Source organism: Mesoplodon mirus (assembly GCF_964341445.2).
Source record: "Mesoplodon mirus genome assembly, chromosome: 4".
Classification (NCBI taxonomy): domain Eukaryota; kingdom Metazoa; phylum Chordata; class Mammalia; order Artiodactyla; family Ziphiidae; genus Mesoplodon; species Mesoplodon mirus.
This window is the reverse complement of record NC_138979.1, coordinates 121,314,129-121,329,031: the sequence shown is the minus strand read 5'-3', so window position 1 is coordinate 121,329,031 and position 14,903 is coordinate 121,314,129. Positions and strand designations below refer to the sequence as shown.

Below are 14,903 nucleotides of genomic sequence, written 5' to 3'. Positions count from 1 at the left end.
TGGAATCTTGCCATATTTGTGGGTTTCCCTTATCTCTAGAAAACACTGACTCTTTTTTACCCTTTTACTTACGAACCTTACTCTTGGCTTCATTCTGTTTTCCCTTCATCTGGATATATAATTTTTAAAATTCTGTTGATTGCTTTTCATTGAATGAGAAAGGATAGTAAATAAATAGTTGACAAAGAAAAAAATTATTATAAAATTCCATAGATGTAGATGTCCACTTAAGCATGTGGATTAAAGGCAGATTTACTTGTGTGCCTTCTGGAACCTCTGTTAAAATATCAGTTAAAGACATTTTAAGACACATTGGTTGACACATAAGGACAAAAAATTGAATATATAGAAAGAATGAGAGGATATACTGTCCATCAGATAGGGAGAACTTAATAATTTTGGAAGCTGGAAAGAAGAAAAGGAACAAGCCAATTCAAGTCCCAAAATGCCAGTAAAGTTCCAAAAGCTAAGGAGTTAGAGGTATCAGGTATATCTGGAGTCAGGTTTAGAGGGGGTTATTAATAGAGAATTAGTTTCAAGTTTATGTAAGAGACAGTTAGAATCTCAAACCCCCTCTCTAATCCTGTGTAGCCGCTTGAACATCCCTCCCCTATCCCAAAGAATGTTGGTATATTTTCTGGTGAATTCCAGTGATTGCTGATTTCTTAAGAAAACAAGCAACTGTAGGGTGGACTACTATACTGAAGACAGGAGCATTATCTGAAAATCTCTAGCTGAACGGTGAGATTCCCTGTTTCCTTCTACTTGGCTTCAGGTATGTTGGTAGCTGGTCTTAAATCCCTTTCAGGCAGGAATATGATCACATTAATAGAGAAGACCTTATGATCCGACAGTTGGGATCTGCCAGCGAAATGGCTGGGACTCTGCCCTGTTGTTATACAGAAGTGAAGCTAGCTACTTTGACAAGCCTCACGCATGTACACAATATATCCAATTAGTTTTTCTGTGCCTCACTGTTAAATATTAACAGTTAAGGAAAGACTTTAATATGAAAATTGGAGCCCAAAGGAACCAAACATAAAAAAGGAACTCAGAGAAAAGAGGGAGCAGAAGACTTTCAAAACTATAATTACTCTTCTGAGAGGCCTGAGAGAAGATAATACGTCTATAAAACAGTAATATGTTATTGTATACGGTTCAGTAAGAGATCAGAAAAGAGCTAATAGAAATTTTAAAGTGTGATTTAAATAATTTTCATGTAAGACTTGGGAGATAAAAGACTCTCCCAGAAAAGAGAAAAGGGGAAAAAAAGTAAGACTGAAAAGAGAGGAAAATCTAAAGATCAGTCCAAGAGGGACAACATCTGAATAGGAGTTTCAAAAAGAGAACAGGTAAGCTGGTGTTGAAAAAATTTTTTAAAGAGTAATTTAAAAAAAATTCTGGAATATATTTATAGAATGTGTTTCCAAGGATGTTTGTTTCCACATTGAAAGGATTTCTCCCAGTTACACTATAAAGTTAATTTTTAAAAATCTATACAAAGGCCATCATTGTGAATGCTAAAAAGAAAACATCTCGAGAAACAACATGGTAGCTTGCAAGTAGGGCGAAGTCTCAGACCCTTCACAGTCCATGGTTGCTTTAATTTCTATTTTCCTAAAGACTAATGATGTTGAGCATCTGTGTATGCCATCCACGTATCTTTTGATACAGGATCTGTTTGAATAATTTCCCCATTTTTTCATTGTTTTATTTGTTATTGTTGAGATTTAAGTGTTCTTTATATAGTCCTTCATTAAATGTGTGACTTGCAAATATTTTGTCCCAATCTATAGACTTTTCTTTAAATTCTCTATAGTGTCTTTCAAAGAGCAAAAGTTTTTAATTTTGGGAAGTCTGATTCATCTTTCTTTTATTTTTTTTATTTATTTTATTTATTTTTTTTGCGGTACGCGGGCCTCTCACTGTTGTGGCCTCTCCTGTTGCGGAGCACAGGCTCCGGACGCGCAGGCCCAGCGGCCATGGCTCACGGGCCCAGCTGCTCTGTGGCATGTGGGATGCTCCCGGACCGGGGCACAAACCCGTGCCCCCTGCATTGGCAGGTGGACTCTCAACCACTGCGCCACCAGGGAAGCCCTGTTCTTTCTTTTATTGATTGTGCTGTTTGACTTCTAAACCTTGTACATGTATTGTTGTGATCAAATACAATTTTTAAAACCTGAAACGTGAGTTCTCACTTTAGAGACAGGAACTTCTATCCAAGGAACAATAATACTTGATCAAAGTTCAAAACAAAACTCTCATGTGTTAAATTTTCTATTTTTTATTTTTCTATCATTGATGTGCCAATTTTGTCAAATATTTTCTTTGCCTTTCATTTAATCCCCAGATATCGAGACGTATTACTAATGTTGAACTGAAAAGTATGTGTTTTGTTATTGTGGTAGTTTTTTGTTTGTTCTTACTAATTTGCACTTGAAAAACACATCTCTTTCTACATTCAGTGTTGATACAGGTCCTAGAACCATGTGCTGGATTAGGCAGAGTATAATAGACCTATTAAAACCCTATGTCTGGGATGAAGTGAGAGTGGCACGGACATATATACACTACCAAATGTAAAATAGATAGCTAGTGGGAAGCAGCTGCATAGCACAGGGAGATCAGCTTGGTGCTTTGTGACCACCTAGAGGGGTGGGATAGGGAGGGTGGGAGGGAGACGCAAGAGGGAGGAGATACGGGGATATATGTATATGTATAGCTGATTCACTTTGTTATAAAGCAGAAACTAACACACCATTGTAAAGCAATTATACTCCAATAAAGGTGTTAAAAAAAATGTCTGAATTGTATTATATCCTTAATTTGGACTAAGAACCAATCAGGGAGGGAAAAAATCCTAACTTTTAGACTATTATTCTTTTTGTTACCGTGTACTGTTCGTATTGGTAAGGATATTTGAGATCATCTAGTTTAACACCCCCCCCCCCCCCCCCAGTTTACAGGTAAAGAAGTCGAGGCCAAAAGGTTTAAGTGACTTGGCCAAATTCAAGCAGCTAAGTCAGTGGAAGAGTTGAGACTTTCATTATGAGAGTCTGTGTTCAGCTGAAGCTTTCACCGTTCTGTTGCAGCCTCTGTTTTTAGACATTTAACCAACTATTTGAAAACCTTTTTTGTACATAGAGGAGGAATTCAGATTATAGTTTTAAAATGACTTCGTAAGAGATAAAAATAGATTATCACTGTTACCTATTATATGAGTGGTTCTGAAACACTTCAAAGTTTTTTTTTTTAAGTAGTTTTTCTTTTTCCCCCTTAAGTATTTATTTATTTGGCTGCACCGGGTCTTAGTTGTGACATTTGGAATCTTTTACTTGTGGCACGCAAGCTGTTAGTTGTGGCATGCGGGATCTAATAGTTCCCTGGCCAGGGATCGAACCCGAGCCCCCTGCATTGGGACCACCGAGTCTTAACCGCTGGACCACCAGGTAAGTCCTGAAAGTATTTCTTTAGTATATTAATAATCCTGTTTTCTAGGTAAGGAAATCTGTAAAATGGATTGGAATGTTATATATCTGATTTACCATAACTTTAAATCTGAGCAGCCCGATAAATTAAAGTTCGGTTTTTTGTTTTTTGTTTTTTTTGCGGTACGCGGGTCTCTCACTGCCGTGGCCTCTCCCGTTGCGGAGCACAGGCTCCGGACGCGCAGGCTCAGAGGCCATGGCTCACGGGCCCAGCTGCTCCGCGGCATGTGTGGCATGTGTGATCTTCCCAGACCGGGGCACGAACCCATGTCCCCTGCATCGGCAGGCAGACTCTCAACCACTGTGCCACCAGGGAAACCCCTAAAGTTCGGTTTTAGTTGTAAACATTTGCACCAAGCTGTAAGAGGTTGTAGAACTATAAGAAATGCTGAGTTTAAGTTGCTTGCTCATGATGGCTTTATTTTGAGAAATAATAGCACATTTGAGTGCCTAATACTATAGGGTTTTTATTTTGATGCAGCAATTACTTAAAGTATTTTCATTGTAGAAACTTAACAACTACTTTTATTGATACTTTAACTGTAGAACATAAATGATCTTTCAAAACATTTTTGTGTAGAATATTTAGATAATACATCATAAGTAAGTTTTCATTTGAATCTCTCTTACTACCTTCAAGTACTATTTTAAAATAGGAGACAGAAAGAAATATTAGAATTAATCATTGGAATATTTTGATTCATCATTTTTCCTCTCTTACAGGCCTTCTGGTGATGTTCTTGAGACATTCAATTTCTTAGAAAATGCTGATGACAGCGACGAAGAAGAGGAAAATGACATGATTGAAGGCATCCCAGAAGGAAAAGACAAACATCGGATAAATAAACACAAAGTAAGAATTCAATTTTCTATTCTTATTAGGTAAAATATATGTAGTCATGTATTTGGAATAGAAAATTTCAAGATGTCTTTTGTTACATTGGGAGTGATTGATTATTTTTTATTATGTCACTTGAAAGTTTTATATAGTCAGTTCTTATTGAATTTACCTACACATAGTAGAAATTATTTGCTGTATTATAAATGGCAAGAAAGGGTCTGTTTTTATAGGACTAGTCCAGTGATTTGAAACTTTTTTTTAAAAAGTTACATCCTAGGGGCTTCCCTGGTGGCGCAGTGGTTGAGAGTCCGCCTGCCGATGCAGGGGACACGGGTTCGTGCCCCGATCCCGGAAGATCCCACATGCCGCGGAGCGGCTGGGCCCGCGAGTCATGGCCGCGGAGCCTGTGTGTCCGGAGCCTGTGCTCCGCAACGGGAGAGGCCACAGCAGTGAGAGGCCCGCGTACAGCAAACAAACAAAAAAAAAAAAAAAAAAAAAAGTTACATCCTTTCCACTCCTGTCACAATTAAGAATCACTGCTGAAGTCTCTCTCTTCCTGTACAGTAAACAAGTGGTAAATTGTAACTGAAGTGGGGTGGCACTCCCACCCTGGGTGAGGGAGTAAACTAAGAATTGTAAATATACGTGTCAACACTCTCATTGTTTGTTAAGGATTAATAAAAATTTGCTTTTGCTCATAACCTAAGAAACAGGTTTATGTATTTTAGTGTTGATGCAGGTTAGCTGTAAGAGCAAAAGTAGATTAAATGATCCATGTGTGAATTGTCATAGTAATGTACAGTATTTCAAGTATGTTTTTTAAAGAAAAAAAGTGGATGGGTTCTGTTGTGGTTCTTGGGGATTTTACAGTAATATGGGGAAAATGCCAGTGTTTCTCAGAAGCTTCCAGTCTATAAAAGCAGTTTTCAACCTTTCTGCCAAATTTCATGTGTGTAACACACTCATATGTGGAGCATAGGTGAACAGAGATTTTGATCCTTCCCTATTTTTTTGTTCTGGGAAGCACTACTATAAATACCACAGCTCTTGACTTGCATTAATGTCCTTATTAACTATGCCATATCCTTATACGTTACGGACTACCTGTGCAGTTCTCAGTGAATGAGGTCAATTCAACACAACATATTAGAATGTAAGTTAGTGCATGGGTCTTTTGGTACCTGTGAATCTATTGTAATTAGAGAAGTTCTTTGTAAGAATCATCATACTTGAAGATTAAGATTTTAACCATTCTTATTACCACATTGCTTGCATCACATTTTATCACAGTGTTCACACAGCACTGTTGACAACCATTTATCTAGGGTATAATTTGGGATTGGTGAACTATGTGGAAAATCTAAAATTTTGTATCTAATCTAAAAATGGGAGTGCAAATGTAAAGATAATTGTGTGAAAACATAAAGGACTCCTTTACAATTTAGCATAAAGGTAATTCTTGGCTTATGTTCTGTTTACAGATAGGTAATGAAGGTTTAGCTGCTGACCTAACCGATGATCCTGATACTGAGGAAGCACTGAAAGAATTTGATTTTTTAGTGACTGCTGAAGACGGTGAAGGAGCTGGAGAAGCACGGAGTTCAGGGGATGGCACAGAATGGGGTAAGGTGATAAAGAAATGGGGGTGGGAAATCATCTAGCCCTTAAAGTTGTATTTTCTTAAATATAATATGTGGAATGTGTATATCTGAATGTATGATGGCAGTTAAACTGAGAGCAAAGAGAAGAGTGGTATTGAATAATTTCAGAGTATTTTGCACCAATTTATTTAGATTTGGTGACTAAACTTTAATATATGGCTTTTGATGGATTTTGATTTTTGAAATTTATCTTGATTTAAAGTTGAAATATTTAGTCAATTTAGAGATCCAATTCCTTTCTTCTTAGCAGATTTTTTTAAAAAGCATGTATACAGTTTTAAACATTCCTATGATTTAATTTGGTAATGAATCTGGGTTTCAAGAAGATAACTCTTTTCAGTATGCCTGTATGGTATTATGTGATTTATTGCTAGGAAGTAATAAAGCTACTAATCTTGAATTATAGCTCGATATTGAGCAAGATTTATTGAAGTATTAAACTTCATTACATGTAATATTCAGTGTACAAATGCATTAGAGCCTAGCCTTTGGAAGTGATACCTACTGCTAATAATAATCCAGCCATAACTAAAAGGGATAAAACAGTTCTATTTATACAGGGTTTAAAAACCCCATTAGAAAGTAAAATAAAAGTGTACGAAGTATTTTAAGATAATAGCTGAGGTCCAGTATGTTATTCCTATTAAAAATGTTCATTTAATCATCATTTAATATCAACATGTTACCTGGTAGGGAGAACTCAAATTGTGTTTACAGAGCTTTATTGGAGAAGGTTACTAAGTACTTTAATGCATATTTCACATGAATACCAAAGTTGCTTAGTTACTAACAAGGGGAATTATCACTAGATTTTTAAAAACTACTTTGGTAATAAGGAAACACTCTTGGATTTTTTTTTAATGCCTCATTTATTTATTGAAGCTGAATATTGCTAACAGCAGGAGAGACAAGACCTAATATAATGTTTATTGACTATCCTGATACAAATTGAGTACTTAAAAGATCTGAATTTTGTTATCAGCTTTCTCATTGTTTATGATTCTCAAGCATTGTTTTCAGATCTTTACTGCTGTCTTCTAAGGGGAAAGAGGAGACATACTAATTGAAAATATCAAAAAGTTCCACAATTACTTTCTAGACTTTGAATATACATTTTTGTAATTACTATTTGAAAATAGCTATGTTATAGAAATTTTCCCTTCTTAAGAATTAGCTTTGCTCAAGAGCAAGAATTAACCTTGCTCCAGAAAAGTAAAAGTATGTTTTCTTCTAACTTCTCTGTGCAACCCATTCAAAGTTGGAAATACCTTATTTTTTTCCAAAAGTTTCTAAAATACTGTTTATTTTTTTCTGGATTTTAAAATAATTATATAAATATATTTAAATTGTATAAATACATAATTATTTTATAATTCCTGTGTTTTTTAGGAGGTTTAGAACCCGCAGATACATGTGAAGAAGAAAATTAAACATCACCTGTAACACTGCTATATAGAGAGAATCATGGTTAATATTTATATCTATCTTTATGTAACAAGGATTTTGCTGCGTGCTGATTTATAAACCACAGTTTCCACTTATATTATTCTTCTGCAACATCATTTTCAATAACTGCATAGTATTCTTGATGGAATATGTTCCACTATTTCTTTAACTCTGCTGTACTGTTGCACATTTAGATTATTTTTATTAAAGAAAAAAAAGATCAAAAGCAGTTTTCAAACATCTGTATAGCTAAATCTTGGCACATATCCATTCCTATTTTCTTCACCTAAAATTGCTGGAAATTTAACTGTCCATCAGAAGAATATATAAAAATTTCAGGAATGTAATTTGTATAAAATGGCATTATTTCTATAATAAAAGTACTATATTATGTGCAGTTGATTGGTCCTTCTGTCCAGAGACTTCTGACTATAGGGCAGAGTTTCAAGAGAGGACCTAATTAGTGTGAATGACAAGTGTCGATACTTTATTTACTTTTACTGTTAATATTTGAGAGTGACCTGAATCTTCTTGTGTAATTGGAAGTAACCGACAAAGTCTTCCTTCTGGACAAGTCTAAAACACCTTTAAAGCATTCTAAGTTCTTGAGAAGGAAGGGACTCTGTTAAGAACAAAATGGTTCAAGTAGTTTCTTTCCTTAAGAAATGAAAACTATCAAAGGATCTATGCAGTGATTTTGAATTTATCATTTTTACTCAACAGGTGTCATACTCAGTTTTTTTCAAAACAGAGGCTGGATATACAAATACCCCTTTATATTTATTTAATTCATTTACTTAAAATTTGAATTTACTTACAAATGGGAAGGTGATGCTTTTCAGATTTAAATTACTGGGTAAAGGACACAGTTGTTGTTGTTTTTTAAAGTAAATAGTCTGTCATAATGAAACATCCCAATATTCACCCACATTGGATAATCTGTGTTATTTTTTATTTTGTATACTAGCAGTCTACTCGGGTACCTAATTTTGAATGCTTTTATCCTATGAAACCACTGCTTTTAGAGAGCTTTTAAATCTTTTTCTTCTGTCATCTACAATAGGTAGTCTGGGTTTAATTTTAGTAGTTTTTACTTCTTGGCATAATCAGAAATATTGTGAGCATTTCTAATTTTGGTATTTCTCTCATGGAGACTAGGCATTTTAAGGTTGTGTAGTTATTGTCTCCTACACTTTGAAACTGTGGTCTGTAGAATATATAGGACTACAAAATACCAAATGTTTGTATTTAAATATAATGAATAAAGTACTGAATATTTGCATAAAGTTAGTTACCAATTTATGCTATATTAAGTAGATTTGTATAATTCCTTTGCTTTGGTAGTTAGAATCACCATAACAAAATTTTAGGCCTTTGTGGTTTTGAGTTGTCAAGGGTCATTTTTTTGGTGCATATTTGTGTTTTCTTTTAAACAAGAAAGTTCCCGCAACTGATTCAACCTCATTTCTTGGTATTTTTTTTCCCCTAGATTTTTTAAAAACAATTAATATGTAGAAGATTATGCTGCTTCTTCCCTTTTGCTCTTAACTATTTCTTATAAGTAATATCAAATCAGCTGTTACCTACCAGGCAAGTTTCAGGATGTTTGTGCACATATGCATTCACCAACCTTTTCTTTGCACTGCCTTAAGTTTACCTTTGCTTTCTAGATTTGAGGTTACCTTGCAAGTAGTATTTGTATTTTTCTTAAGCTTATCCTTTTTTATTCCCTTTGCTTTTTCACTTCACTACCCTTTGCTACTCCAGTTAGAGCTATGCACAGATTTATTTTTCTACAAAGGTCTTTTAAAAAACTTATTAAACTTTACTGTTTTATCTAACTTCCTGTGTAAAGTATATACCACTTAAATTTTTTGTTGTTTCTGTGAGATTTAACAAAGTTTGCTCAAAATTTGTCACTTTTAAAAATAAGAATTGTTAGTTTTATTAAGATGAGTACAAGCGATTCTTTAGATCACATTTTTTCTTAGAGTATTTGATAAGGTGACAGAACGGATTTCTGATATAGCATTGTTTTCATGATTAGAGTACATGAAAAGTAGATTTTCTCTTTAAATCATTACTACATCTGTATTACAAACAGTATTACAGTTTGCAGATTTGACAAATAATCGTGTAAATTTCAGGCTTGAACAACCTAGTTTCAGGTAATTCAAGTTAGCAAATTTTTGGATTTAGCTTTTTACATACTGACTACCTAAGATCATAGTACCATAGGGAGAAAGTGATGACAATTATAGTAGGAAAAGCTCAAGGTACAGTAAATTGAATTTCTATGTACCTTTGGCTTGCGGGATCATGATTCCTCAACCAGGGATCAAACCCGGGCCCCGGCAGTGAAAGCGCAAAGTCCTAACCAATGGACTGCCAGGGAATTTCCCTGTGTACCATTTAAATATGAGAATTTTTTATGTTTACTACATACAACTATCTATAAGGAAAAAAGGCTTTTTTTAATGTCCACTGTATAGATGCAATCAGTGAGTCCTAGGGAGTTTATAAGGCTTGTAAGCCAGAATATAATGAGTTAACAAAAATTTTTAAAGTATGTTTTCTCTAAAATCTTCCTCTTATGTCAATCTTCTTGATTGACTTAGCCTATGTGTTTTGGTATAATTTTTATTTAATAACAGGGTTAAAAAAACTCTTAGTTGTTCTTTAACAAAATGTTAAACTTCCTAATAACAGCTTTCAACTTAAACAGTAAGTTTAAAACTTAAAGTATGGAAAAGCCTTTAATGCCTAAAATAATTCGAATAGACATATTTTTATTCTGCTTTTTAATGCTGTTTTTCCTTTAGTTTACTATAGGGTAAATTTATTCCAGGCACAAGTATTTACTTAAAACAAATACGGATTTGTTTATTCAGCTAAAATAGCTGAAGTATCATCCTTAGCAGATGTACAGCAATGTATGTTTTCACTTCTCCATACTTGTCACTGCTTTTATCTTACCCTAAAAATATCAGCTCTTAAAAAGTTCTTCAGTGGAATTTGAGTTTTGTTTTTTTGTTTTTTTTTGCTAATCTTAGTTGTAGACCAATGGAAGAAGGTAATGAGATGTTGAACTGTTTGGGTGGGGTGGGGGCAGAGGTGGGATTCTCTGAATGCTTTGTATGGATTATTCGAAACATTGTAGTTTGGAATATATGTATGTATTATATTGGACTAGAATGCCTCTCCATTAGTACAGTTATTTTGTGCATGCAGAATCAATGTGACAGAAGGTGCATGAATATTTTCATCAATAAAATGGCACTGACCTTTCTAGCTTGCACTTTTATGAGTAGTTCGCATGTAATTCATTCATTTGCTTTTATGATGCTGGCTGAATAATTTTTTATTAACATTTTTATAAAGATGCAGTGATCTATTTTTGTATAACATTAGATTTCTAATGTCAGCCCATTGTAAGAATATCAGTTATTGAAAGAATAATAACCTTCAAATTTGTGATTCATAGAAATGAAGCACCATTTAACTTTTGTTAGTGGTATTAAATGTTTAGAAACTTATTAGATGAGCTTTTAGAGTTTGAGTTGTGAATACCAAAACTGAGACTGCACCTTTAAAGTACTTTGAATATATGCTATTAGTACATTTTTATTATGATTATATAAAACTATAACAGTTTACTGCCAACAGCTTGCATTGCCAACTGCTGATTTTTTTTCTTTTAATAATATGCTGCATGTAGATAAAGATGACCTCTCCCCAACTACTGAGGTTTGGGATGTAGACCAGGGACTAATAAGTAAACTGAAGGAACAGTACAAGAAGGAACGAAAGGGGAAGAAAGGGGTAAAGAGTAAGTGCAGATTCTATTATAATTTTTGTATACCAATCTTTGAGAAAAAAAAATTTCTTCAGTTCTGATTTTTTGTCTACTTCTTTTTGTTTTATAAAGGGGGCAACTAACTTTAAACTTTGTCTGTTGTATAATTGAAATTTATTTGAATATAATTTAGGTTGTGTTATTGATCAAGTGGGAAATCATTTTAAATATGTGGATCAGGATGAAGGAAGGATTTCAGAGTTTTTGTCTGTATTTTAAGCTTTAAAAAGTTTACCAAACTGTAAGGAATATTGGCCTTGGGATGAAAAATAATAGAAATCTGTTCAAAAGGAAGAAAGTATAAATTTCTGTATTGTTGATACATAGGGTATTACTGCTATAACCAGCTCATGTCCAGGTTACATTTCTTAGTTTGAGAATTCCAAAATACAGTGAATAGGAAAGCCCTTTCCTTAGTTTGTGCTTTCTGGCCTTAATCCAACCACAGACAACAACAGTAGCAAAAAAAAAGCTCTCCTAGGTAGTATTTTCTTGGCTACTCTGATGGAGTAAGGCCAGAGGAGAGGGTAGTGGTGGCAGTAGGGTTTGTTTGGTCAATAGCTGAGTGTCTTTGGGTACCTCAGTGTATTTTTCACTGTTAATATCCTGACCAGTGTATTGTAAAAGTATAAATTTAGCTACAGCACATCTCAAAGAAGTAATTCATTTCCATTTTGTGAATCAAGCTTAAGAACAGTCACATGAAAATCATCTTCAGACCTACGAGTATTAAATGGAGAAACTCAAGTTTATTTGGGGGGAACTTTATTTTGAACTGACCATTGAATCATGCCAGTCTAAATTTTTTGACTGTGTGTAGGAGAAAACAGTAGACTTCAATGGCAAAAACCATATAGGCATTCTTTCATATTCCTTTCTCTGGTGACAAGTATATTAATTTATGAAATGGCAGTTGCAGTGGAAAAGGGTGTAAGTTTCCTTCAGTGAAGCAGTTTTTGAATGGTTTAATTTATTGTGGAGGTAAATAAGGAATTTGGGGGATTTTACGTGTTGTGCACTTTTATAACCTTATGCTTATTTATGTTATTGCATGTGAATAAAAAGACAAACTGTTCTCTAAGAAGTTTCATATTTTATGTTGAACTGCTTACCATATTTTAAAATGTTTAATGCTGGGCAGGGACTGTATTCAGCTCTAACATCACTTACCTATATAATTAATGCATGTTGAGTATAAAAGTACTTTTGCATGATTTACCATTTTAATATAGACACAATGACATTAGAATTTTAGGGTTTAGATCTTTTTTTAAAGAAATAAAGTAGTTTATTTGAATATTAGATTACTTATTTTCTGTATGTTATTCATAAACTGACTTACCTGCTGAAGATTTCTTTAGAAAATGCTAGGTAGTGTTGCTTTTAATTTAAAATATAGATACCGCATTTTTTTCCTGATAGAATGTGTTTAGATCTATACACATTTTTTTTCTTTTTTTACAAATTGAAGGTTTGTGGCAACCCTGCATTTTTTTTAGCAATAGAGTATTTTAAATTAAAGTATGTACATTTTTTAGAGACATAGTTCTGTTGCATACTTAATACAGTACAGTATAGTGTACACATAACTTTTATATGCACCAGGAAACCAGAAAATTCATGTGACTCACTTTATTGTGATATTTGCTTTATTGCAGTGGTCTGGAACTGAACCCTCAATATATCCAAGATATATGCCTGTACCTTTTTGAGGTTTAGAAAGAAGATATAAGTCAACTTAAGGTTTTTTAGTTGTAGGTTTTACATTTTTCTAAAAAATGTTTTTTATTGAAAAAAATACCTGTTTAATTAAGAACTATTAGAAACAGATGAACTGAAACTAAAGTCTAAAATCCCCATAAAATTTTAATTTAATTAATTTTCTTTTGTAGGATCATAATATGCAGTTTTGTTATTTGCCTACTTAGCTAACAGTTCACAGAAAATACCATTTCATGTCAATAAATATTCCACTGTATAACGTTTTCCAATTTCTTTATACCAAGCTACCCTGTTGTCAAGCAGAATATTGCAGAACCTAATATGTGAAATGGGTGAAAGGGAGCTACTGTGATGAAATCAGGATCTGGAGACCTCAGAGCCATGCCCTGAGGTTCTCATGTCTCAGTACAATTTTATTACCAAAATGGGTACTGTGTTATTCAACCAGTCCCGTTTCATTTTGATTTTGTATCTGTTTTCTCAAAAAAAAGAATTAACTTTATATAGCCATAAAAATAGCACATGCTTATGATTCAAACAATACAAGTAGTATGTAGAGACACAAAAAAGTAAAAATCACCTTCAGTCCTACAACTCAGATATTAATATTTGGCATATATTCTTCCAACTTCTTCTAAATGTCTTTATACAGAAACCTCCTTTAACAATTTCCAACAAGAATATCATATTGTTTTTAACTCATTTTTTCTTAATTTTCATAGTCATCTAAATAAAATATAATTTTAGTGGTTACATAGTATTGCATTTTGTGGATTTAACGTAGCCTCCATTAGTTAATCCTTCAGATTGTTTCTCATTTTTACTGTTTTTAAAAACACCAGTGCTTTTAAGTTTACCCATGTATGTAGATACAAAGATGAGGTTTCCAACACTGTCTCAGGAGTGGATAATTAGGAAATAATAAATTATGTTTCTCTTTACACTTCCTTTGTGAATTAGTTAAATAAAAACTTTTTGCTCTTTAATATAGAGTTCACCTTGAAAATGTTGGCTCTGAATCCCTTCCATGGAAATAATTTTTTTTTAACTGATGGATAATAAACTTAGGTCTTAATCCAGGTAGAACATCATGTTAATGCTAAGATACAATTTTACATGAAAAGATAATTCGTGAATTTCCTTAGCATTCTTATTATCTATTTTTGTTGGGTTTTCTTCGGATATTTTCGCAGATGTGGCTTTGTATAAGTTAGAATAATAAACTTTAGCCTTTTCTTTTTTTTTCTTTATTCCAAAATGTGAATGAATCACACCTGTTGGATCATAGAACTAAGTTTCTACAGAGTTTTTTCCAGCTTCTTAAAGGGAAGAAAATTATTTGCTAACTTTACCATATGAAATCAGATACAATCCAATCTAAATGCCTTTTTTTTTTAACGGGAGAAAAAGTGGTGAGAATGCCAACTTTTTAACTTTGTAAAGACTCAACCATTATTTGACTCTTAAAAATGGAAAGACTTCTAAAATCAAGAGCCAGGAAGCTAATGTTTATCTATCTTTCAGTTTGTTCACTCCATTTCACCCTTCTTTTTTCCCACCTAAGGCAAAAGAAAATAAAAGTGACATCCTTGCCTTGGACTGTAGATACAATTCAGTATTAATTTTCTTTTTCTTTTTCTTACTTTTTCTATTAGTATTTCTAAGAGTCAACACCATGAAACAAAAGAGACTTGATACAGTTATTCTGGTCTCAAGCTTCAGAAGGGTTAAGCTTCCTTTTCCTTGTAACTTTTTATTTTGACATAATTTCAAACTTAAGGAAAAGTTGCAAGAATAGTGTAAAGAATTCCATGCACTTTCACAGTTTCTTTAAATGTTAACATTTTACTACATTTGCTTTATCCCTTATCTCTTTAAATATGTACCTT

At 33.4% G+C, this 14,903-nt stretch overlaps 1 protein-coding gene across 4 annotated transcripts in view; it reads left to right on the top strand.

The window, feature by feature from the left end:
- The window catches only part of STRN3 (striatin 3), a 116,557-nt gene that overhangs the window by 74,894 nt on the left and 26,760 nt on the right, over positions 1-14,903 (top strand). For 2 of the 4 annotated variants that reach the window (XM_082618590.1, XM_082618592.1), the window contains exons 6-8: positions 4,212-4,341; positions 5,811-5,952; positions 11,155-11,265. In XM_082618590.1, the coding sequence (XP_082474716.1) occupies positions 4,212-4,341; positions 5,811-5,952; positions 11,155-11,265 (383 nt within the window). The remainder of the gene's footprint in view (positions 1-4,211; positions 4,342-5,810; positions 5,953-11,154; positions 11,266-14,903) is intronic. The other 2 variants (XM_082618591.1, XM_082618593.1) reach the window with 1 other exon arrangement.